This window comes from Quercus lobata, chromosome 4, assembly GCF_001633185.2.
Source record: "Quercus lobata isolate SW786 chromosome 4, ValleyOak3.0 Primary Assembly, whole genome shotgun sequence".
Lineage (NCBI taxonomy): Eukaryota > Viridiplantae > Streptophyta > Magnoliopsida > Fagales > Fagaceae > Quercus > Quercus lobata.
Genome location: NC_044907.1, coordinates 20,627,774 through 20,655,488, shown reverse-complemented (window position 1 = coordinate 20,655,488; position 27,715 = coordinate 20,627,774). Strand labels below are relative to the sequence as shown.

The 27,715-nt window shown below is 35.5% G+C and overlaps 1 protein-coding gene across 1 annotated transcript; it reads right to left on the bottom strand.

The window, feature by feature from the left end:
• Window positions 1–27,715, bottom strand: LOC115986768 (LRR receptor-like serine/threonine-protein kinase EFR). The gene is made up of 4 exons (XM_031110047.1): window positions 27,140–27,715; window positions 1,724–3,744; window positions 1,102–1,496; window positions 1–342 (listed from the first exon to the last, which is right to left on the bottom strand). The coding sequence occupies exons 1-4, from the start codon at window positions 27,637–27,639 to the stop codon at window positions 322–324; spliced, it is 2,937 nt and encodes a 978-aa protein (XP_030965907.1). The 5' UTR covers window positions 27,640–27,715; the 3' UTR covers window positions 1–321.

Genomic DNA, 27,715 nt, shown 5'->3' with positions numbered 1-27,715 from the left:
TTTATATATATATTCCTTGACGAGACTTCTCTCAAGCCTCAAGTGTTAAACAAAAATTACAGCACAACCAAAAAAGTAAAAACAAAAAGCCAAATGCATATTAGCCCAATCTACCTCCAAATATACCAAAAAGCGACAAATACACTTAGAAGATAGTGCCAAACTCAAATTAGCTCACCCAAACGAACGAACAAAGTGTATATTATCCCAAGTTACCTCCAAATGCGCCAATAGGCACCAAATGTGCCTGAATTCTCAAGCAGTGTTGGCCTCCATAATCTTTTTTTAAGAATACACGACAGGTAGTGTTGGCCTTCATAATTAATCATCGGTCTTGTGAACCTATGATGATGAAAGATAAATTTTTAATTAGAATAATAAGCTTCAAAATTCTTTTTAAACTATGCAAGGAGTGAGGTTTTTTCTACTGTAAAAAGAATTTAAAAGATGTTCTTTAACTCATTACCTACAATCTAATTATTTAAGTATCAAATTTTTCTATATCTTTGAGAAAATTCACAATGCAGGAAAGTTAATTTTTTTTGCCATCTCATTCAATTAGTATGGAATTGGCAATCCATTTACTTGAAAGATAACTAGAACATAAAAAATAAAAAAAAGCAATGTTTTTACAACAAATTTGAAATTCAAGATTTCTACAACAAATTATTTAACTTTGTAGTCTTTAAATGTCTGTGTCAGAAATTCAATACATGTGGCTATAATTTAAGCTTATTTCAGAGACCTCTGTCTAGAGTAATAGGATCTAAGCAACGTCCTTGTGATCTTGATCACTCCGGTAGTGGAAATCAACCAAATTAAATTAAATTTTAGACCATTTTGGATTTTTTTTTTTTTTTTTTTATTGGAACAAACAATATAAAGAACAAAAGTCACATGTTTAATTATTATAGAAGTAGTTTCCAATATTCTCAGTTTAATACAATAAAAAGAAATATTAACACGAAGGCATATTTCAAATCACAATATGATTCCCTCTTCCCTAAAACATTTGGAGTGGCCTTTTTAAGTTTGATCACGTGATGTGGTAAATACATTACCAAATTATATCTTCCAAAGATTTTATAAATAAAAAATTACCTGTCGTATACAGGTTCTAAGAAGGTTTTGCCGAATTGAATGCAACTCGACTACAACAGCACTGATGTTCATCCTTTCTCTTGGATATTCTTTGGAGCAAGCAATTCCAATTCCAAGTATCAAAATCAAGCATTCTTGAATTTTTAGACTCCCATTTCGATTCTCATTGCAAGTGTCATTCGTCCTTCTCCCTCCCTCTTGTCTTTTTGGGAGAAGAATAGGATCTATAATATCAAATATTCGTTCTGGCAAATTTGCTTTGACAAAGTCATGAAGATTTAAGCTATCGTGGAAACTGTTATCGATAGGCTTTTTTCCTGTAAACATCTCTAATAATAACATGCCATAACTATAAACATCATCGTATATTGACACCTTGTTTCCCATACCATACTCTGCAATTGCATGTAACATATATGGTAGTAAACATACTTTCATAGCATAAAAAGAAGGGAAATAAAAAATATTAAGAGTTTCAAAGCATGTTTTTCAATGGGATAAAATAAAAATTAAGGGGGAAAAAGATATTTAGAAAATTTTGATATAAGCATTCTATCTTCAATAGTAGGAAATATGGGAAAAGAAAAAGGAGTTAAATTTTAGAAATGTAAAATATATTTACCTGGAGGAGTATAACCAACCGTTCCTTTAACCCCAATGGAGCTTGATTGATTGGTAGAAGAATCGTGGACGATATCATGAAGGATTCTTGCCAACCCGAAGTCACTTACATGTCCAATCATTTCATCATCAAGAAGAACATTGCTAGGCTTGAGGTCACAATGAACAATTGGTGTTTCACAATGATGATGAAGATAATCCAATGCACTAGCAACATCAATGGCAATATTCAATCTTTGAAGAAGACTCAACTTCCTTTGTTTCTCAAGTGCCTCATTAATTTTTCTTGGAGTTGGATGTAACCACTCATCTAGATTGCCATTTCCCATGAACTTGTATGCCAATGCCTTAAAATCATGACCTTGATGGTCAAAACCTGAACATACTGTGAGCACCTTTACAAGATTTCGGTGTCTAATGTTTCTTAGAGCCTCACACTCAGCTTTGAAACTTTTGGAAGCTCCATGGCACCCTAAGTTCAGCACCTTGATAGCAACAGCATGTTTATACTGATCAAGAATACCTTTATACACTGACCCGAAACTACCCACACCAATTAAATTAGAAGAAGAGAATCCATCAGTAGCATTAAAGAGACTTTGGTAAGACACATTCATAAGCAAATTTATAGAATCACTTGAGGTATTTTCTTTCCTTTTTTTTCTTAAAGAACAAAGAAATTGAAATGATAGGACCAAATTTGCTCCAATAAGCCCGAAAAGTATTAACATCAATGTAAGAGTCAACTTTCTCTTCTTGGATTTTTTGTTGTTGCAATTAGGAAGTTGAAAGTTTGGCATGCCCCCACAAAGCTTACCATTTCCCTTAATCGAAGTTGCACTTGCATTCTTGAAAACTCCATTTGTTGGTACCTCACCATCAAAATGGTTGTACGAGAGATTCAATAATTTTAAGAAATCAAAACTCTCCAAAAATTTTGGAATCATGCCAGAAAAATTATTGTTAGAAAGGTCTAAATGTTCAAGACCTCTTAATGATTCCCAAGATGAAGGAACAAACCCTTGGAAAAAGTTTCTTCTCATGGCTAGAAATTCTAGCTTTACACAACTTGCAAGACTTGTCGGTATTTTACCAGTCAACATATTTTCAGAAATATCCAAATGTTCTAAATTTTTCAAATTTCCTATTTCCATGGGAAGGACACCAGTGAATTGGTTGCCAGACAAGTCAAGGCTATTTAGTGAAAATGAGAGACCAACAACTTTCGAGGATATGATACCGCTAAGATTGTTATAGGGAAGATGAAAAGTTACCAAATTTTGGCATTGACTTAGACTTGAAGGGATGCTTCCCTGAAGATTATTGTCTCCTAAATACAACTCCAACAAATTTGTTAAATTTCCAAGAGAGGATGGAATGTTCCCAATGAAATTGTTTTGAGATAAATCCAAAAAATGTAATTTTTGAAGGTTTCCAAGTATAGAGGGGATATTACCTAAAAATGTATTATTCCACATTTCTATATCCTCCAGGTTGATTAGATTCCCTATAACACTAGGAATATTTCCAAATATTTTATTATTATTCAAATAGAAAAGGGTAAGACTAGTTGAGATGTTGCCAATACATTTAGGCAACTCCCCCCCAAAGTTGTTGGTATTTATCTCCAAATCTCTTAGGTTGGTAGCATTTGACAAAGAACAGAGAAAACTCAAGTCATTTGCTCCTCCATTTCCAAGCTGGTTTTCAGCAACGGAAAACAACCTCATTCTATTTAGCTTCTCTAAAGAAGGAACTTTTCCAGTTAGTTTATTCTTGGCCAAATTTAGTATATGTAAATTCGAGGCACTAGATATTGAAATAGGGATAGATCCAATAAACTGGTTTTTGCTGACGGTAATTGTTTCTAAATTTGGTAGAGTGATACCTATGTCCGATGGAAGATGCACTTGGATTTGGTTAACTGCTACATCAATCTTTGTTATTGAAGAGATATTGAAGAATAAGGGAGGAATTGTACCAGACAACCTATTTGAACCCACAGCAAAGATTTTAAGTTTGGTCAATTGGCCAAAAGAATCAGGGATACTCCCACCCAGGTTATTATAAGCTACACAAAAACCTTCCAGAGATGACAAGTTTCCAAAAGAAGGTGGGATAATTCCCGTCAAAACATTTTTATGAGTAGCAAAGATTTGGAGCTTTGACAAGGTGCCAAGCTCTGTGGGGATTTCTCCAACCAGATTATTAACAGCCACATGAAACACCCTGAGTTTGGCACAACTGGATAAATTGCTAGGAATTGTTCCACCTATTGTGTTATTGTTCAATAGCAAGATTTCTAGTCTGTGCAAACGGCCAATTTCTGGAGGAATTTCATTATAAAAGCTATTGTTTTCAAGGTTTAGCTTCCACAAAAAACTTAAATTTCCAACATTCGGGGATATAGAGCCTACCAGTTTTTGAGAGTGCAGGTCCAACGCAGTGACCCTTTGATGTCGGTGACCACAGAAACACCTTTCCATTGGCAAAAATGGATGCTATCATTCCAAGAGCTCATGACCCCGAGAGGATTTTTACTAATCTTGGCTTTGAAGTCGAGCAGTGCCAACCGGTCTGTCTCATTATTCCCGCCAACCACAGAGGTGAGAAACAGGCCAAAGCACCAGAGAAGAATAAACGTGTGCATGGAAAAAGATGAAGATGATGGAGCGGAACTCAGGTGTGAACAAAGCCCCATTCAATGTGGTTGAAAAGGCTTTTGCTTAACTAAAATGTTGGTTAACTAGACTTTGAAATGGTACAACTGCGTGTTTGGTTGCTTTGCAGCTCAAAAAGAAGCAAATTTATAGCTAGGGAAAAAAGAGTATTAGTGCAAGAATAGTGATGTTTCAGACCCACTCCAAAATTTTAAGAATAATTTGGAAGTAATATAATTCTACTAGTATTCCTTCATCTTTTTTTTTTCCTGAATAATATTCAAGTACTAGTAGTAGTCAGGGTCGTGTTATGGACTGTGAGCCCCTTGACTTCCAGTGCCAGTCCAAGAAATTTTTTCCGACTATGTACCTTGTAGCCTAATTGATGGTTAAAATTAACGGTCAAACATGCAAGTCACTTGGTCATAAACATTTAGAATATTAACTGATTATAAGGACAAAATAGAATTCAATTTTTATGGTCATATGAGGTGATCAATAAAAACAAACAGTCAATCAAACCAGGGTTGAATTTGTGACCTTTGAAGCTATTAATTTACATGAGCAATCCTAATGACAACACCCAATTAAGCTAAAACGTGACATTTTATTCAAAAGTAGAGTAAGCCAAAGCTTAAACATCACACAGTTTCTAAACAAACCCCAAAATCGGTGTAAAATAGAACATCCCAAAAGGAGACCCTCCCTCCTTCTCAATTGCAGATCTTGAGTAAACATCACATCAATAACATTAGTACCAAACAATAGAAAATTGTTTACTTCGAATTGGGTTCATTCTACTGCAAATTGGTAAAGCCTCATATAATGTTGAAGCTCCCAGTTTCCACATCAGCCCAAAATAAAATAATCAACTCCACATAATTTTCTTCATTGGTTTTTTATTTGGTCATTTTTTTTTTCACTATTTATTTTTTACCTTATCCCCTATTTGTTTCTTGCCTTTTTTTTTTTTTACTAATTTGTCACATTTATCCACTACTTGGCACGATGATGTATAATTATTAGACCGTGGAATATAGTTCTTTCACACTACACACAAAACATGTGGTGTTCTAGTGTTAGCGTATTATTAGGGTTGGAAAATGGAGTGATTCATGTGACATATGACATCACTAATAGTACTGCATAGTCTACACCAGCCGACCAGCGTGTGATTGCGAGGAATCGCAAGGAAGAAGGCATAGTAGTTATGGCATGACAGAGACGACCTGTCCGTCAACATCATACCTACCGCGAGGCAATCAGTTGCAGACGGACTAGCAAAAAGAGAAAGGGAGTAAAGCAGCCAACTTAGAATATAGACACAATGTCCATCTTTTGTTTCTTGTAATTATATGCGGGACCTTTCGCAGAAATGCGCTCCTCGGTAGAGAGTACTCCATTGCTCCATGGTTCATTTTGTAAATAGACACTAACCACAAGTGTCTACTGGATATACGTAAAGAAAATATACACGAAATTTTCAAATTTGTGAGATGTAAAAATAGAGAAAAAATATACGGTAAAGAAAATAATAATACAAGACAATATTTACGTGGTTTGACAATTTGCCTACGTCCATAGAGTTACAAGGAGGAATCTCACCATTCACAGAAAAAAAAAAAAAAAACAAGATACAATAGCACATTTTTCTTTCTAAAAAACAACACACAAAACTCTAGGGCCCGTTTGGTATGTATGTTTAAATAACAGTTTTTAGTTTTTTAAGAAATACGTGTAGGTAAAAAAGTGTAGAAATGTGTGTAATGTTGTTTAAAAACTGAAAATATGTGTTTAAAATGATGTGCCAAACAGCCTCCTAATCTCCGAAACAACAATTTCCAACTTGAGCCTATTGACCCAAACCTCCGCTCCATGGACTAAGTCTCAGATAATCTCTCATTGAAAATCATAGCAATTTTATTTTTGGTCTGATCATAATCCAGATTGAACACAACTAGATTGCACAAAGCCTTACATGATATACTTTGCTTTCAAATATTAAATCAATCCCTATTTTTCACACATAAAATAAATAATACAAAGAAAAAGACCTGTCCTCGTTTCACAAAGTCCACCACAGACCTACAAGAAATATCTTATGGCATGACAAAGAAGACCCGACCAAGGATAGCTCCGTGACCCTGGTCTTTTTCTTTGTCAAGCATTGGGGCCTAGTTTGGAACCGTGTTTTTTGCAAGCCCATTTGTCAACCCAAATGGGCCTCGCCTAGTCCATTTTGGACTTGAGGTTTCAAGCCCATTTTCAGTTGGGGAAAAAAAGATTAAAAAAAAAAAGTATTGATCAACAATTATTATCAGCAAAATTCTTATGGTTTTTGAAAAGAATCTAGTATTTTTACATAATCAAGATAATTAATGTATTATTTCCTCAAAAAAAAATTAATGTATTAGCTATTTCTATATTATTATGATTATTTTCATTATTATCCTTTTGTTGTATTATATTACAATCTTCTAACTCTTTTTTAATTAATGTTTTGTATATTTGTGATATTTTCATTAAAAATTTCCATTATAAAAAAATTATTGTAATAAATTTATTTATTAGATCCAACTTAAGATTCTCTCTCTCTCTCTCTCTCTCTCTCTCTCTCTCTCAAGATAGATAGATAGATATTTTCTAGTAGATATTATTAAAAATAAATTTTTACAAATTAAAAAACACTATCTACAATATAAAATTGAAATATGTTAAGAATAAAAATAATTTTAAAAGCGTAGATTAATTGAGTCTAAAGATCTTCAAATTCCACCAACCCCTTATAATTGTTGAATTATCAACCAAAAAAAAAAAAAAAAAAGACTCCCATTAATTATAGTTCCAAAGATTTTGGAAATGACTTTATTCCTATAATTATCACCACTATTTGAAACATATATATGCTCGTGATTTTTGGATTGAGATAAGTATTGCACCTAATGCAATAGCTCTTAGTGGCTAAGATTAAGAGTTGAAAAAAGAAACTTTCAATCTTCACTATTGAATAAAATAAAGTTAGACAAAGTTAAAATGTAAAAGAGTAAAAAATTTTGTGAGGGGTAATTAAACAATTGCACTAGCTTCAATACATATCTCAATCTATGACTTTTAGCTCACCTCTACAAATAATTCTTTCTAATGAAAGCAAAATTCCTCCCAACTCCCACCATAAATTCAACATAGTTAGGCGTGGCCTTGAAATTTGAGGTTTAAACAAAAAGTATTGAATCCAATGTAAAAGTATTTCTCCTTTTTTTCTCAGAATATCTTAAGAAAACACCTCTTTTATCGACACGCATTTGTTTACACTATAACGATTTACATATTTGTAAATGTGTGATTGGATCATATTACTTATGCACAAACCCACAAGTAATATTTAGTATAGGAAAAAAAAATCTATTTTTCAATTGGCATATATCAAAAGTATGTCAAAGTGTGTGGGTCCTAGATTTTTTTTCTTAAGAAAATCTTAATCTCTGTAAAGCATAGATTATTGTAAGAACCAAGTATAAGACCTATGGGCCTTAGATCACTTTGGGCTCACAATCTATTTGTAGTGGGTTTGAAGATTTCCTACTATGGGTCGTTCTCGGCAGAGAGACTCAAAACAACGCCCTGTGGATATTCACTCCTTAACTCTTTTCCCTCAAATTTTCTGAACCCCAATCTTCTCCCAACTTTCTTCTATTTATAGCCAAGGTTAGTGGGGAGATTATGATTACAGCCACCGTTAGTGCTACTGAAGGTCCAATACTTTCTGATTAAAGTGGAGGTTCAGGTGGGAGGGCGGTGCGGCATTTATGATCTTGGAACTTGGCTCCATCTTGCCCGAGTATGTTCGGCAATTCAGTTTCCTGTGCAAATCACACCTTCCCGGGGACGGGTTATATACATGGCCGGGAACTTTTGTCCGACCACCACTTGGATCCCAATACCTTACACTTGTTTGTTTATCAAGGAAGCTTCAAGAAGGGCTCAGGAGAATTGGACCTTTCTGATGGGCCCGTGCCTAAGGCCGGCATAGGACCGGGCCTAGGGCCTGTATGGGCCTGTGCCCAAGGACGGCATGAGGCTGGGCCCAGGGCCCGTATGGGCCAGGGATCTCGGTGCCGTACAATTATTATTATTAACCAAAGTGGAAGCAATATCGATGAGTCGATGACTAATGTTACGAGAATATTTTTCACAACTCCACGCCTACCCAAAGTTGGAGCTCTCATGCAAGAATGGCGTGCTTCATGTATATCCTTAAAGATGACGAGGTTCTGGCATTAGTGTGTGAAGTGGAGGAGGATTAAGCAAATTTAAAAGTCAGGAATAGGATGAATTTTGAACTCTCAAGACAATTAAGGGCCTGTTTGGATTGAAGGAGAGAAGGGGAGCAAAGGGAATTGAAATAGAGCAGAATCGGCCATAAATTAGATTAATTTCCAGCCAACTCTACTCTACTTTCCCTCCCATCTCTTTAATCCAAAAGCACCATTAGTGTTAGTTAGAGCATAAAATAAAATGTGAGCCCATTGATCATATTTCTTGATCAAATTCGGAGGAAACTTAGATATGTAACAGTTATGAGCTAGAATCCTGTGCCACTCCAAGAAACTCTTTTCATGTCTATACATATAGCCTAGTTGACAATTAAAATTACCGATCGCGTGCAAGGCGCATGATCATAAATATTCAGTATATTAAGAAATTTGTAAGGGCAAAAATAAAGAATTCAATTTTTAATAGTCATATCACTTGCAGGTGGTCGTTTAAAGAAAAACAGTCAATCAAAGCTAAGGGGTGGAATTTGTGACCTTCAAAGCTATTAATTTACAGGAGCAATCCTAATGACAACACCTAATTAAGCTTGAACATGACATGTTAAAAGGAATCCTAAGTCAAATGTGTGCCTTTTACAGCAACAAGCTTCCAAGCAGGTCATTAGCACTCAGTATCAGGGGAAGCAGCAGGTCTGTGCATCTCAACGTGTATTGCAGCATCAGGGTGCATCCTGTGTTGCACCACAAAAGCAGGGAAGACTGCAATTGGATGCAGGGCACAATGCACTAGAGAGTCAAAGGAAAAACAGGATGTAATCCTAGGGAATGAAGACTTAGAAGACGTAATAGAGTCAATCCCTCCTCATGATCAGATTATGCATTCCATACAAGAAATGTATCCAAGTGGGATGGTAGTTACATATTAATGTACACGTGTCATAGCTAGGCAGTTTTTACTTATAAGAGTTTTCTCCTTGAAATCAGGGGAGTTAGTTATTGTTTTCTTTCTTTTGTACATGATTGTATATAAAAGGATAGGCATAGTTCACTAGAGTTTAGTTGGATTGTAATCTTTTCAATCAATGAAATTCAGTTTCTATTTAGAGAGAGAGAGTCTTGATTTTTTACAAGACATTTTATTCCCAAGTTAAGTAAATCATAGCTTGAAGTAACATCACACAATTTCTAAACAAACCCCAAAAAGTGGTGTAAAATAGAATAGCCCTTCACTTACTTCAATGGTAGTGCTCATTCAACCCCCACTCCCTCTATTCCCCTAACTTAAAAAAAGAAATAAAAATTAAAAAAATAAATAAAAAGAGTTTCACCCTCAGTTTAATATAAAAATCTTACAAATTAAGCATTGCGTTTGCGACATTAACACTAACAAATAATAGAAATCTCCTAATTTTTTTTCGTTTGCTTTTATAATCCCATTGTTGGGAAATGAGGATTTGAACTTTGAATATCATCTTTGAACTGGATCTCTGTCTCTCTCCCTCTCTCTCATGGTTGAAATGAGCCCATAGCCCCTCATTCTGCAAACCAACACTAGCCCGGCCTCACTCCAACATGACTGTACAAATCTATGACATTAACAATAAAAAACTATTGGGCTTGGTTATAACCATTTGTAAGGATAGGCCCAATGAAACCAAAATAGAGCTCTGTGAAGGACATAAAGACCGACTACACTCTTTTACCGGAAAGAATGTTGTTGCATCACTTGAGGTCAACCCATGCATCCACGACTCACCAAAGTTGAAGCTCCCATGCATGCAAGAACTGTATGCTTACTATCCTTAAAGATTGCAAGATTCTGGCATTGTTGTGCAAAGTGGAAGGAAAGAAAGCAAAATTAGAACTCAAGAAGGTTGTATTTTTGAACACCCAAGACAAGGGAAATGAAGAGAGAAGGGGGTACTTCTCATAAATTATAAATTTCCTCTCGTCCCGTACGTCAATAAAATTAGAACTGGCGTCAAAACGAATCGAAGGCATGGGAGAGACAGAATCAAGGAGAACTAAGGCATCGATACCAAGAAATTGGGCAAACAAGCAGCGTGTAAACCTATTTTGAAAAGATTAAACACGTAGAAGCTTACATAAAAAACTAAGATTCATAACACAGAAGCCAAATGTTTTGCATGCGCACCACAGCATTAATAATATGCATGCTGTAATTTTATTTTCCTTTGCCTTCTGTTAGTTTTAACTCTTAATACATTTCTCATGTTTAATGTTGGATATATGTGGGTTTCGGCCAATAGTTTTTGGTGTTGTAAGTGACATTGTTTTGGTAAAAGGCTTCCAGCTTGCACATGAGTCTATGATCATCAATAAATGAATAAATAAAATTGTTAGTAAAATTTACACAAAAATGGTGTCATATATGTACTTAATGGTGGCAGAAGTTAACAGAAGGACTGTACTGATAACATTTGTAAACATGGGGAACAAATTGATAATATTAAAATTTTAAGTACCAAATTAAATTAACCACTCAGGAAAATTTTGAAGGACTAAATTGTATTTTAACCAAAAAAAAAAAAAAGGTGGGACATTAATTAATTACTTCAGCTGAATTAGGAATAGAGACCTGTGGAATTTTCATTCACATCCAAAAGGAAAGATGTGGTATCTTGATGTTAGCGTATTATCAGGGTTGGAATGATGGAATGGTTAAGATTCTCCATGGAAATATCTCTAATGCTTCACAAGGGTGTCATAGTGAACCTAGAGGAAGAAGCCAGAGCACCTACTGCATGACCAAGAAGACCTGTCCTTGTTACACTAAGTCTTTCTTTGTTCCCCACAGATTTACAAGAAATGTCTTGATTGCATAACACACCACACCAGTGACTTTCACCAGCTCCAGCTTTCTAGGAGCTATTAATCACACACGCTTACAGCTTACTGGTCCAAGTCAACAAATCCTGATTGCCATTAAAGGTCAAGAGGGTTTAGAATTTCTAGTCTTCGCTCATTATGGAAAACTAGTCCTTTGTGTCAGGAAAATTCCTTAACGAAGACAACCAAGTTAAGCGGTTGCCAATAGAATTCGAACATGACGATGCTTCCGGAGATGCCTAAATTTTATGCCTAAGAACCATTTTTGGGACTGGTTAGCATTATTCTAATATTGTCTCAAAAGACATTATTATTAGGTATACATATGGGAGTGAAGTCCTACATTAAATAATAATTATAAGAATGAGTGGTTAAAATAATATAATTAGATCCAAACTCTTAAATTTAAGCTTTTGGGTTAAGTGGCGTTTCCATATATTACATTAACCCTTCAACAAAGAAGTCCCCCCAAGATGCTCACTCTCTAGCAAGTGGTGTTAGAGCTAAGGGTAGTGCACAACAAGGTGACAAGATTAACAAGGGTCCCTTTCATAATTGGGGACAAGGTGTGTATACTTGGAACACACACAAGTGAGCATCACACAAACGTGGCGTAAGGTTTCAATGGAAAAAGACTTGTGGACCAGTTCCATGGATGAGCGTGGGGTTGACATGTAGTTAATTTCCATGAATAATGAGCTAGTGAAAGAAAATCTCATAACGAGAAAGAGCCAATAGGACTTATTCGTGACCTATACATAAAGAAATAATGGTTAAAATAACATAATTCGACCCAAATTCATAAGTTTAGCTCTGAGGTTAGGTGGAATCTTTACATATTATATTAATCTCTCAACAAAAGAGTCTTCTCAAGATGTTCTCTCCCCAGCATGCATCATTATCTTAATTTTTGAATAACACAAAGATAGTGTTGTGGTAGCAGAAGTTTTGAATCAATTATTATAGAAGTTCTCCCACATAAGATAATTATTATAGATCTGAGAAGGAAATAATAATGATAAAAATGAGTGGTTAAGTTAAGTGATGTTCCTATATATCATTAACCTCTCAACAAAGGAGTCTCCCCGTGATGTTCTCTCTATAGTGAGTGGTGTTAGAGCTGAGGGAAATGCACAGCAAGGTTAACAAGAACCCCTTTTATAGTTGGGGACAAGGTGCGTATACTTGGAACACACACAAGTGAGCATCGCACAAATGTGGCGTAAGGTTTTGATGGACATAAACATGTGGGCTAGGTCCATAGATGAGCATTTGGGGTTGACACATGGTTCTCATGGATGATGAACTAGTGGAAGAAAGCTCATAAGGAGAAGAAGCTAGTAGGACTTGTTCGTGGCCCATATATAAAGAGGTAATGGTTAAAATAATACCCAAATTCATAAGTTTTAACTCTAGGGTTAAGTGGACTCTTTATATATTATATTAATCTCTTAACAAAGGAGTCTTCCCAAAGTGTTCTCCCCCCAACATGCATCATCATCTTAATTTTTTAAATAGCATAGGAATAAAGTGTTGTGGTAGCAAAAATTTTGATATTAGTTTGTTGTGCAAAAGGATATCTAGAAGTTCTCCCACATAAAATTGGTTTTGAAAATTATTATAGAATTGAGAAGGAACTCGCGAACAAATAATAGGAACCAATAAAAGTTAACAAATAATAGGATTGAATATGGAATGAATAAAAGTTGAACGTATAAGAGACACAATAACTCACAAATTATGTATATACATATATATATATATATATATATATATATGTATTCCTTAACGAGACTTCTCGCAAGCCATAAATGCCTCAAGTGTTAAACAAAAATTACAGCACAACCAAAAAAGTAAAAAACAAAAAGCAAAATGCATATTACCCTAATCTACCTCCAAATATACCAAAAAGCGACAAATACCCTTGAAGATGGTGTCAAACTAAAATTTGCTCACCCAAACGAACGAACAAAGTAAATATTATCCCAAGTTACCTCCAAATACGCCAATAGGCACCAAATGCGCCCGAATTCTCAAGTAGTATTGGCCTTCATAAATTTTTTTTTTTTTTTTTTTTTTTTCCCGAGAATAAATGGCAGGTGTTGGCCTCTATAATTAATCATCGGTCTTGTACACCTATGCTAAGGGAAGATAAATTTTTAATTAGAATAATAAGCTTCAAAATTCTTTTTAAACTATGCAAGGAGTGAGGTTTTTTCTACTGTAAAAAGAATTTAAAAGATGTTCTTTAACTCATTACCTACAACTTAGTTATTTAAGTATCAAATTTTTTTATACCTTTGAGAAAATTCACAATGCAGGAAAGTAATTTTTTTTTTTTTGCCATCTCATTCAATTAGTATGGAATTGGCAATCCATTTACTTGAAAGATAATTAGAATATAAAAAAGCAATGTTTTTACAACAAATTTGAAATTCAAGATGTCTACAACAAATTATTTAACTTTGTAGTCTTTACATGTCTGTGTCAAAAATTCAATACATGTGGCTATAATTTAAGCTTATTTCAAATGCCTCTGTCTAGAGTAATAGGATATAAGCCAATTCCATGTGATCTTGATCACTCCGGTAGTGGAAATCAACCAAATTAAATTAAATTTTAGACCATTTTAGATTTTTTTTTAAGTGTGTATATATATATATATATATATATATGATGAGTTAGGAAATCTTTCTCGTTCAAACATGATAATGGATGAGGAATGGGCCATAAATGAGACATTTAATGCAGAAGCCATTACGATTGGACAAAGTAAAGAGGACAATGGCTCAGAGGTCTCCATATCTCAAAATTAACCCCTAGAGGTGTTACCAAGACAAGTAATTAAGCCACCATTAATGGTCCCCCAATGGCTAGAAAAATAGTAGCCTATATTAAGTGCATCCAACCTAAGGCAAAGGTACAATTTTCACACCTATCAGCACAGATACTCAACTATTGCTCTCTCTCTCTACATCTGACTTTGTCATCGAAAGTTTATTGGCTGGCACCACGCCGGTGACCAATCCGATTTACTTTCTTCTCATCTTGTAGGCAACCCCGAAACCATCTAGACGATCACAACTACCAACGAACTTGGCTTCATTAATTTGGCACCGTTTGTGGGAAACACCTTTCTTTCAAGTCCTAAGGTCAGAAACGTTGCCCTACCTTTGTTGACATCCAGATGGAATCTAGTGCACAACTAGAGTCAGCTGCCTTGGCCTTGCAGATCCAAGCTGTCACGGCCAGTGTAGAAGAACTATGGTTTTAAAAAAATCGAACTAGACCGGCTGGTTTGACTGGTTCAACCAAGAACTGATGTTCAATCCGGTCCGATTATGGCAAAAAACCGAAAATAGCTTAAAAATTGATAAATAGTGAAAACCAGCCGGTTTAACCTGAGAACTAGAAACTGGCATGGTTGAACCAGTTACTAACCAGTTGGTCATTTTTTGTCCTGTCTCACCTAAAACTACGTCATTTAACCCTAAAATAACCCTAAGTCCTAACACTCACACACTCTCATCTCATTTTTCACTTCTCACACCTTTCACGCCTATCTCACCTTTCTACCTCACCCTCTCTACCTTACTCTCACTCAACTCAAGCTCACTCTCTCTGCCTCTCTAAATATCATGCATGCCCACACCCACGCCCTTAAGCATAACGGTGCCGACATCTTCCTCTGCTGCGACCCTTCTCGCTCTGCCCCAAACAATAACTACATCATCTCTTTGCCCGATCACGTATTATTGTATTCCCTTTCTTTTCTTTTTTTCACTTCAATTTCTCATTTCCATGCTTCAATTCTCGTTTGCAGGAGAAATTTCTAGACCTTAGAGCCAAAGGTTGCAATTTACTTGGTATGGTTTTTCACTTTACATTGCTACCATTTTGAGAATTTTGTTTATGTTAATATAGGTTGTGATTTCTGACATCTGAAGTGCTGGGTTTTTTGATTAGTAGTTGTTTGTTTGAAACTTTAAAACTTGAAAGTTCAAATAGTGTATAAAACACTATGAATGTTTAGACCTCCAATAACAGAATTACCAATTCAAGTTTTATGACAAACAATAAGTGTGCGGAACATGAATAAGCTTAATACAGAATTGATAAACAATCTAAACCAAATAAAATCACATCCACAGCATAAATTAAATGGCAAAGATTAAGGGAAGAGAGATACAAACACAAGGACAACACACAATGTGTTATCGAAGAGGAAACCGAAGCCCTCGGCGTAAAACCTCTTCATCGCCCTCCAAGTAGTAAGTAATCCACTAGAAAATGTAATTGGGATACATGAACAAAATAGACCCTCCAAGCCTAATCTACCCAGTGTACTTAAGCCCTCCAAGCTTCTTGCTCCAATGAGGTTGTGCCAAACCTATTTTTTTTCTAGCTTCCCGAATTCCGCTACTTGACCATAGCATCAACCAATGTGAAATTGGTTCCTTCTTAGCTACATCCTAAAGCACCAAACAGCCCTCTCACAGAAATGGATATGGTGAGAAAATGTTTTGGTAATAAGCCTTTCAAGGATTTAACAATGGAGAGGAAGAGAATTGAGGAATTTGAAGAGTCTTTTAATGAAGATTATGGATGAATCAATTTTTTTTTTCTTTAGGGTTTCTCTCTCAAAATTCTTTTTGGAAGCTCTCTTTCTTTCGTGGGTATAAGGGGAATTTATACTAGGGTAAGAATGGAATGTGAAGAGTCAGGTTTTTTAAAACAGGGCTGGTTCACGCCTTGGCCTCGCAACTTGACTGAGTCGCAAGTTCCAGCCGCGAGATAACTGAACTACCAGTTGTCCTATTTTGTCCTGGAGTGCTCCAGCTGGCATGACGCTTCAACTTCTGGCATGCATGGCACATGTGCAGCTTCTGGCGGCTTGTAGCCACGAGTCACCCGCGAGATCTAGTTGCGAGTCCCTGTTTTTCTTGCACACTCTTTAGCATTTCTTCACACTATCTCACTCACTACCCTTACAAGAATCCCACCTAAATATAGGGTTACTAATTACTGAAATACAAGCAAATTTGGCACGTAATAAAGCCAACAAGATGGTTGATTAAATTCAACCTTACAAAACTTATTTGCTATTTGGATGTAATGAACTTATTTGTTATTGCCATTTGGATGTAAATGTAATGATTAATGAACTTATTTATTTGGTTTTGTTGAAAGTTTATTATGTTAAGGATGATTGTTTTGTAATGTTATTATTTTAAATTTTTTAAAAAGATGTTATATACTTATATACTTGTATTTTTTTTAAAAGGAAACATATTTATTACTATTGGTTTGGTAGTTTTAGTATATTAAAAAATTATTAATTATTTATATAATTTAAATAAATAATAATTAAATTATTTATGATGTCATCGGTTCGTAAAACCAGTAAGTAGCTCATTTTTCGGTTCTTTCACCATACCGATTTTTAAAACCATGAGAAGAACTCAAAAAGCAAAACCAAGAGATGAGACAACAGTTGCAACAGGAAGAAAATTGCTTACCAAAAAGAATCGAGAACGACAGGAATGAAGATGAAGCACAAGACCCAGAAGGTAGCCAAGGAAAGGACGACTCAAGGAGAACAGAATGGTCCGATGAGGCAAGCAACAACCTCCTAAGAAGCATGAAGAGGGAAGTGGACGAGCTCAAGAATGCTATGAAGGAGAAAACAGCAAAGAATTTGGATGGGATATGTTGGGTTAAGATAGCTTGACCCCAATTATTTATTCAATTACCCAATTGATTAATTAAATTCAATTTGCATGCAAAATGTGACGACACCAACAAATTGCCAAAATACTAAGTGTAGCAGAAAATAATTTGGCACGGTGATTTGTTCACAAATGGGGAAAACCTCGCGAGGCAAAAACTTCACGGGGTGATTTTAAGGTCACCACTCCCAAGAATCCACTAAGTAACAATCAAGCAATTTCAAGTACAACGAATCTTACCAACTACCCTAGCCTATCCCAAAATACCAACTTACAGTTGAACCTTTGCTTTAATACCCAATTAGACTTGATCTTATAATAGCATTCTTTCCTTTCGATGCACAAACCTCCAATCTATGACTAACCCTTTACATAGATCCTAGTACATGACTAACTCCAGCAACTTGAATAGATGTTGTTGGCTACAAAATTCTTCACTTCATCAACAATAAAGATCAGGAAGCACTTGGTTACAAAACTTTATGGCGTACAAATGCAGTAGCTCCACACAGAGAAAATAAGTCTCTTGGTCTCTGTATCCATGTGTGACGGCTTTTAAAATAAGTCTTATATTTATATCTAAGGTTGTAAAAAAAGAAACCTTAAACAAATATTCAAGCCTGAGTCGAATTTCAAATCTAGAAAACTAAAAATCATAAATCTCAATAGATCAAGCTGCTGTCGAGCTATCTATCGAGTTTTACATTAAATCTCAATAGCAAGCATCTGTCAAGCTATCTGTCAAGACTTAATAAACAGATTTTCTTCACTTGTTTCTTGGACCAATCTTCATATCTTTAACACTTGACTTGAACAACATGTTTCTTGAAATAATAAACCCTGTTAGGACATATGTGATTCACTTGTTAGGAACATATGTCACTATTTTATGTAATTGGCATATCCTTTGATAAAACGCACTTTATTTGTATTTGGATAGATCTAGGATGTGTTTAATACTTCAAGAAACTATGTTTCAAGATCAAGTGTTGAAGCATGTAAGTCTGTCCAAGATTCAAGCTGAAGAAGTGCTATTCATTAAAGCTCGATAGCTAGCTATCCATCGATCTTAACAAGATGTTCTAGCCCCGTGGCTCGACAGCTGCTCAACAGCATCTCAACAGACAGGTAACTGTCGAGCTTTATGAAATATAGAATTCCAGTTCTGTTTTGACTCTAATCCGTGATTATGTTTTTGGGCTTTTTTTTTTTCTAACCCTAGACATATAAAAGGATTATTTTAAGGGCCGTCAAAGCATACACAAGTTGCACAAGTGTTGAGCAAAGTTTGTTCAAGCAATTTGTAATCGGAGAAAAAGTTTTGCCCTAATTCATCATTCTTGTGAAAAAGTTGTTGTGTATGTGCACCGTAGGGTTTTGTGACCAAGCATCTTCTTGATTTTCATTGTTAGAATGAACAGAAGAACTTTGCAGCTAACAACTTTCTCTAGTTGGTAATTGAAGTCGTGTACTGGGATCCGCACATTGGTTAGTCACGTACTTGGGAGCTGTGCATCAAAAGGGGAAATTGTCACTACAGAATAAGTCTAATTGGGTATTGGAGTAAGGGTTCAACTGTAGGTTGGTATAAGGTACTAGGATTCCTTTACTTGTAACGGCTTTTTTAATAATAGTAGAATTTCGAGAGTGGTGACCTGAAAATCATCCAGTGGGGTTTTTGCTGTTACGTTTTCCCTATTTGTAAACAAATCACTGTGTTATTTATTTTCCGTTGCATAGTTAGTTTATTGGTGATTTGTTTATGCTACCATGCTTTTGCATGTTAATTTGATTAATTAATAAATTTAGATAATTAATCAATTAATTAATCACAAGGAGTCAATTCGTTTTTGGCCTATCAAACCCATCTTAGATCTACCCAATTAATTACAAGCAAAGTGTATTTTGTCAAAGGATTAGTCAATTACAATAAAATATAACCCTAACAGGATGGTAAGGACTGACTCACCGTTCACGCCAAAGGTCCTAGATTGCCCTTTGCCACCAAAGTTTCAACTCCCGCAACTTGAGTCATATGACAGGTTGAAAGACCTGCTAGATCATATCACTACCTTCATGAAGACTCTGAGCCTACAACAAACCCCAGATGAAATAGTGTGCCGATCCTTCCCAACCACCCTTAAAGGAGCAGTCTGAGTATGGTTTAGCAAGCTAGCACAATCTTCCATCTTCGACCAACTAAGTAGCATATTTGTGTGCCACTTTGTAAGTGGGCAGTGCCAAAAAAAACCAGCAGATCACTTGTTGACAATCAAACAAGGAGAAAGGGAGTCATCAAGATCGTATGTGAAGCAGTTTAACAGAGAGGTGCTGGAAGTGGACAAGGCTGAAGACAAGGTACAATTGACATCGTTCTAGGCTGGGTTGAAGTCCAAAGAATTCGTAATGGCGCTTGCAAAAAGTCCCACAGCGTCGATGACAGAGTTGTTGATAAAGGCTCAAAAGCATATGAATACAGGAGATGCTCTCATAGTGATAAAGGTGGCAGAACCTCAAACAACCAAAGAAGGTGCTCAAGATGACCCAAAAAGGCAAAAGAGGGAAAGGAAAGATCACTCATCCAGCCATGACAGGAACAAGCGGAGGGACGATAAAACTCAAAAAATGGTAAATTTCACACCCTTGGTAATGCCCATTGACCAAGTTTTAATGCAGATTAAGGACGGCCATCAACTTAGGTGGCAGAAGTCACTGAGCAATTCACCCAATGCCCGAAATAAGAAAAAGTATTGCCGCTACCACCGTGATCATGGACATTACATGGACAAATGTAGAGATCTCAAAGGCCAAAGCAAGAGATTCGGACCGGATCGAAAGACAAGCCTAAAGACGACAACAAGCCACAAGAACGACTGAAGTGTGCCATAGGAGAAATAAGCTAATGATGGTTCAACAACAGGAGGCTCTTTCAAGTCCCTTAAAAAGTCGCAACAGAGATAGGTTAATAGTGTTCACATGATGCCACCTTCGAAGCACAGGAAAAGAGAGACCACAGAGTGAAGCTCGATCGATTAAAGATTAGGCTCAACCAATCCAAAATCGCAGAAAAATAATTTCTGCAAAATTTAAATCAGGTCCAAGCCCGCGAAAAAGTTTAGGTTTTCAGTCTAACATTCCTAAGTATAAAATGAAAACCCTAACTACATTTTGAAGACTCTTGGAAGACTTGTGAGTTACTCCTGTGAGATCTACGAGGTTTTGTATCTTCTAACTCTACAAGTGTCTATCGGAACAAGATCTACAATTAGGTACTGGTGGAATCTAGTTGCTTCAAGATCAACAAGTGGTAATCTGAAACCTTTGAGTGGGATCTCAAGTCATATGCATGGGAGCTTGTTTGTTGCAAACCCAAGAGAGAAATAGTCTATGGATTCGAAGCTTGCCTGTGATCATGACAGTAAGTTACTATGGAGGCAGCAATATATTTAAGGTTAAATCTTATTGGAAAAACTTCAATTCTCTATTAGTGGATTTGTTTACCTTGAAGATGGCTAGGTCAAATCCTCCCCAGCTTTTTACCTTGAAACAGTTCGTTTCATTGGTTTTCCTGGATGATCATATCTGTGTGTTATTTACTTTTCTGTTGTATGCATGATACGATCTTTCAGTATTTAACCTAGATCTCATAATTAACTTAAGTAATCACTTGGCTAATATATTAGGTTAAACAATCTATTTTAGAAGGTCTAAATCAACAAACATGCAAGATTCTGGCATTGTTGTGCAAAGTGGAAGGAAGGAAAGCAAAATTAGAACTCAAGAAGGTTTTTGAACACCCAAGACAAGGGAAATGAAGACAGAAAGGGGTACTTCTCATAAATTATAAATTTCCTCTCGTCCCATACGTCAACAAAATTAGATCTGGCATCAAAACGAATCAAAGGCATGGGAGAGACAGAACTAAGGAGGACGAAGGCAGAACTAATGTTGGATATATATCTGTGGGTTTCGGCAATTAGTTTTTGACGTTGTACGTGACATTGTTTTGGTAAAATCCTTCCAACTTGCACATGAGTCCATGATCATCAATAAATGAATAAATAAATAAAGTTGTTAGTAAAACTTAAACAAAAATTGTGTCATATATGTACTTGATGGTGGCAGTAGTCAATAGAAGGATTGTACTGATCACATTTGAAAACATGGAGAACAAATTGATAGTATTCAAATTTTAAATACCAAATTAAATTAACCACTCGGGAAAATTTTGAAGGACAAAATTGTATTTTAACAAAAAAAAAAAATGTACATTAATTAATTACTTCAGCTGAATTAGAAATAGATTGAGACCTGTGGAATTTTCATTCACAACCAAAAAAAATGATGTGGTGTCTTGACGTTAGCGTATTATCGGGGTTGGAATGATGGAATGGCTAAGATTCTCCATGGAAATATCTCTAATGCTTCACAAGGGTGTGATAGTGAACCTAGAGGAAGAAGCCAAAGCACTTATTGCTTGACCAAGAAGTCCTGTCCCTGTTACACCAAAGTCTTTCTTTGTCCGTCACAGATTTACAAGAAATGTCTTGATTGCATTTGCAACACACACCACACCAATGACTTTCACCAGCTCTAGCTTTCTAGGAGCTATTAATCATGCACGCTTACAACTTAGAGGTCCAAGTCAACCAATCCTGACTCCCCATCATCGTAGGATTGGTTCATGCAAGCTGCATAATTAAGCCATTAAGGGTCAAGAGGGTTTAGAATTTCTAGCCTTCGATCATTATGGAAAACCAGTCCTTTGTGTTAGGAAAATTCCTTAATGAAGAAAACCAAGTTAAGGGGTTGCCAATAGAATTCAAACATGACGATGCTTCAAGAGATACCTTAATTTTATGCGTGAGAACCATTTTTGGGACTGGTTAGCATTGTTCTAATATTGTCTCAAAAGACATTATTGTTGAGTATACATATGTGAGTAAAGTCTTACATTAATTAATAATAATATGAATGAGTTGTTAAAATAATATAATTAGATCAAAACTCTTAAGTTTAACCTTTTGGGTTAAGTGGCGTCTCCATATATTACATTAACCACTCAACAAAGGAGTCTCCCCAAGTTGCTCTCTCTCTAGCAAGTGGTGTTAGAGCTGAGGCTTGAGGGTAGTGCACAGCAAGGTGACAAGGTTAATAGGGCCCCTTTCATAGTTGGGGACAAGGCGCGCATACTTGGAACACACATAAGTGAGCATCACACAAGCGTGGCATAAGGTTTCAATGGAAATAAACATGTGGGCCAGTTCCATGGATGAGTGTTCGGGATTGACATGTGGTTAATTTCAATGGATAATGAGCTAGTGAAAGGAAATCTCATAAAGAGGAGGAGATAGTAAGACTTGTTCATAAATTTTAGCTGTAAGTGTTTGTTTGGATAGGAATTATCTTGTGTCTGCGTTTTGAGTTTTCACGTTTCCTTCTTTTTCTTTTTTTTTTTAGCCGTGATTTTTGACTTTTCCACCTGTGCACTATTCATGCACTGTTCACATGTCCCACAACCATTTTATTTAGAAAAAAAATATTAAAAATGGGTCCTACGACACTATTCACACATTTAAAAATTATTTTGCTACAGTGTTTTTAGTTTTCAGTTTTCAGCAAAATAACTTGTATCCAAACAGACCCTAAGGTTAAGTGGAATCCTTATATATTATATTAATCTCTCAACAAAAGAGTCTTCTCAAGATGTTTTTTCCCCAACATGCATCATTATCTTAATTTTTAAATAGCACAAAGATAGTGTTGTGGTAGTAGAAGTTTTGGTATTAGTTTGTTGCGCAAAAGGACATCTAGAAGTTCTCCCACATAAGATAATTATTATAGATCTGAGAAGGAAATAATAATGATAAAAATGAGTGGTTAAAATAATATATTTGAATCCAAACTCTTAAATTTAAGTTTTTAAGTTAAGTGATGTTCCTATATATCATTAACCTCTCAACAAAGGAGTCTCCCCGTGATGTTCTCTCTTTAGCAAGTGGTGTTAGAGCTGAGGCCAGTGCACAGCAAGGTGACAAGGTTAACAAGGGCCCCTTTTATAGTTGGGGAGAAGGTGCTATACTTGGAACACACACAAGTGAGCATTGCACAAGTATGGCGTAAGGTTTTGATGGACATAAACGTGTGGGCTAGGTCCATGGATGAGCATTTGTGGTTGACACAGGGTTCCCATGGACGATGAACAAGTGGAAGAAAGCTCATAAGGAGAAGAAGCTAGTAAGACTTGTTTGTGGCCCATATATAAAGAGGTGATGGTTAAAATAACATAATTGGACCCAAATTCATAAGTTTTAGCTCTAGGGTTAAGTGGAATCTTTATATATTGTATTAATCTCTCAACAAAAGAGTCTCTCCAAGGTGTTCTCTCCCCAACATGCATCATCTTCTTAATTTTTAAATAGCATAGGGATAAAGTGTTGTGGTAGCAAAAATTTTGATATTAGTTTGTTGTGCAAAAGGACATCTAGAAGTTCTCCCACATAAAATTTTGTTTGAAAATTATTATAAATTTGAGTGGGAACTCACGAAAAAATAATAGGAACGAATAAAAGTTTAAAAAAAAAAAAAAAAAACAAGAATGAATATGGAATGAATAAAAGTTGAACGAATAAGAGACACAATAACGCACAAATTTTATATATATATTCCTTGACGAGACTTCTCTCAAGCCTCAAGTGTTAAACAAAAATTATAGCACAACCAAAAAAGTAAAAAACAAAAAGCCAAATGCATATTACCCCAATCTACCTCCAAATATACCAAAAAGCGACAAATACACTTGAAGATGGCGCCAAACTCAAATTAGCTCACCCAACGAACGAACAAAGTGTATATTATGTTACCTCCAAATGCAGCAATAGGTACCAAATGCGCTGAATTCTCAAGCAGTGTTGGCCTCCATAATTATTATTATTATTTTTTTTTATAAGAATAAACGGTAGGCGTTGGCCTTCATAATTAATCATTGGTCTTGTGCACCTATGGTGAGGAAAGATAAATTTTTAATTAGAATAATAAGCTTCAAAATTCTTTTTAAACTATGCAAGGAGTGAAGTTGTTTCTACCGTAAAAAGAATTTAAAAGACGTTCTTTAACTCATTACCTACAACCTAGTTATTTAAGTATAAAATTTTTTTTGCCATCTCATTCAATTAGTATGGAATTGGCAACCCATTTACTTGAAAGATAACTAGAATATAAAAAAGGAATGTTTTTACAACAAATTATTTAACTTTGTAGTCTTTAAATGTCTGTGTGAGAAATTCCATACATGTGGCTATAATTTAAGCTTATTTCAGAGACCTCTGTATAGAGTAATAGGATATAAGCCAATTCCTTGTGATCTTAATCCCTCCGGTAGTGGAAATCAACCAAATGAAAATAAATTTTAGACCATTTTGGATTTTTATTTTATTTTATTTATTGGAACAAGCAATTTAAAGAACAAAAGTCATATGTTTAATTATTATAGAAGTAGCTTCCAATCTTCTCAGTTTAATACAATAAAAAGAAATATTAAATGGAAGGCAAATTTCAAATCGCAATATGATCCCCTAGATATTCCCTAAAACATTTGGAGTGGCCTTTTTAAGTTTGATCACGTGCTGTGGTAAATACATTACCAAATTATATCTTCCAAAGATTTTATAAAAAAAAAAAAAAAATACCTGTCGCATCCAGGTTCTTAGAAGGTTTTGCCGAATTGAATTCAACTCCACTACAACAGCACTAGTATTCATCCTTTCTCTTGGATATTCTGTGGAGCAAGCAATTCCAATTCCAAGTATCAAAATCAAGCATTCTTGAATTTTGAGACTCCCATTTCGATTCTCATTGCAAGTGTCATTCATCCTTATCCCTCCTTGTCTTTTTGGGAGAAGAATAGGATCTATAATATCAAATATTCGTTCTGGCAAATTTGCTTTGACAAAGTCATGAAGATTCAAGCTATCGTGGAAACTGTTATCGATAGGCTTTTTTCCTGTAAACATCTCTAATAATAATATGCCATAACTATAAACATCACCGTATATTGATACCTTGTTTCCCATACCATACTCTGCAATTGCATGTAACATATAATGTAGTAAACATAATTTCATAGCATAAAAAAAGGGAAATAAAAAATATTAAGGCCCCGTTTGGTATGCAAGTTTAAACACATGTTTTTCGTTTTCAAATAACATTATTCGTATTTCCACACACTTTTTCACCCTCATGTATTTTAAAAAAAAAACTGAAAATGGTTGTTTAAACACACATACCAAACAGATCCTAAGAGTTTCAAAGCATGTTTTTCAATGGGATAAAATAAAAATTAAGGGGGAAAAAGATATCTAGAAAATTTTGTTATAAGCATTCTATTCTTCTATAGTAGGAAATATGAGAAAAGGAAAAAGAGTTAAATTTTAGACATGTAAAATATATTTACCTGGAGGAGTATAACCAACCGTTCCTTTAACCCCAATGGAGCTTGATTGATTAGTAGAAGAATCGTGGATGATATCATGAAGGATTCTTGCCAACCCGAAGTCACTTACATGTCCAATCATTTCATCATCAAGAAGAACATTGCTAGGCTTGAGATCACAATGAACAATTGGTGTTTCACAATGATGATGAAGATAATCCAATGCACTAGCAACATCAATGGCAATATTCAATCTTTGAAGAAGACTCAACTTCCTTTGTTTCTCAAGTGCCTCATTAATTTTTCTTGGAGTTGGATGTAACCACTCATCTAGATTTCCATTTCCCATGAACTCGTATGCCAATGCCTTAAAATCATTACCTTGATAGTCAACTCCTGAACACACCGTGAGTACCTTTACAAGATTTCGGTGTCTAATATTTCTTAGAGCCTCACACTTAGCTTTGAAACTTTTGGAAGCCCCATGGCACCCTAAGTTTAGCACCTTGATAGCAACAGTATGTTTATACTGATCAAGAATACCTTTATACACTGACCCAAAACTACCCACACCAATTAAATTAGCAGAAGAGATCCATCAGTAGCATTCAAGAGACTTTGGTAAGACACATTCATAATCAGATTTATGGAATCACTTGAGGTATCTTCTTTCCTTTTTTTTCTTAAAGAACAAAGAAATTGAAATGATAGGACCAAATTTGCTCCAATAAGCCTGAAAAGCATTAACATCAATGTAAGAGTCAACTTTCTCTTCATGGATTTTTTGTTGCTACAGTTAGGAAGTTGAAACTTTGGTATGCCCCCACAAAGCTTACCATTTCCCTTAATCAAAGTCGCACTTGCATTCTTGAAAACTCCATTTGTTGGTACCTCACCCTCAAAATGGTTGTACGAGAGATTCAATAATTTTAAGAAATCAAAGGTCTCCAAAAATTTTGGAATCATGCCAGAAAATTTATTGTTAGAAAAGTCTAAATGTTCAAGACCTCTTAATGATTCCCAAGATGAAGGAACAACCCCTTGGAAAAAGTTTCTTCTCATGGCAAGAAATTCTAGCTTTACACAACTTGCAAGACTTGCCGGTATTTTACCTGACAACATATTTTCAAAAATATCCAAATGTTCTAAATTTTTCAAATTTCCTATTTCCATGGGAAGGACACCAGTGAATTGGTTGCCAGACAAGTCAAGGCTATTTGGTGAAAATGAGAGACCAATAACTTGCGAGGATATGATACCACTAAGGATATCAAATTTTGGCATTGACTTAGACTTGTAGGGATGCTTCCCTGAAGATTATTGTCTCCTAAATACAACTCAAACAAATTTGTTAAATTTCCAAGAGAGGATGGAATGTTCCCAATGAAATTGTTTTGAGATAAATCCAAAATTTGTAATTCTGAAGGTTTCCAAGTATAGAGGGATACTCCCACAGCAAAGATTTTAAGTTTGGTCAATTGGCCAAAAGAATCAGGGATACTCCCACCCAGGTTATTATATGCTGCACAAAAACCTTCTAGAGATGATAGGTTTCCAAAAGAAGGTGGGATAATTCCTGTCAAACTATTTTTATGAATAGCAAAGATTCGGAGCTTTGACAAAGTGCCAAGCTTTGTGGGGATTTCCCCAACCAGATTATTACCAGCCGCATTAAACAATGTGAGGTTGGCACAACTGGATAAATTGCTTGGAATTGTTCCACTTATTGAGTTATTGCTCAATAGCAAGACTTCAAGTCTATTCAAACGGCCAATTTCTGGAGGAATTTTATTATAAAAGCTATTGTTTTCAAGGTTTAGCTTCCACAAAAAACTTAAATTTCCAACATTTGGGGATATAAAGCCTGCCAGTTTTTGAGATTGCAGGTTCAACACAGTGACCCTTCGATGTCGACGACCACAGGAAACACCTTTCCATTGGCAAAAGTGGATGCTGTCATTCCAAGAGCTCATGACCCCGAGAGGATCTTTACTAATCTTGGCCTTGAAGTCGAGCAATGCCAACCGGTCTGTCTCATTATTCTTACCA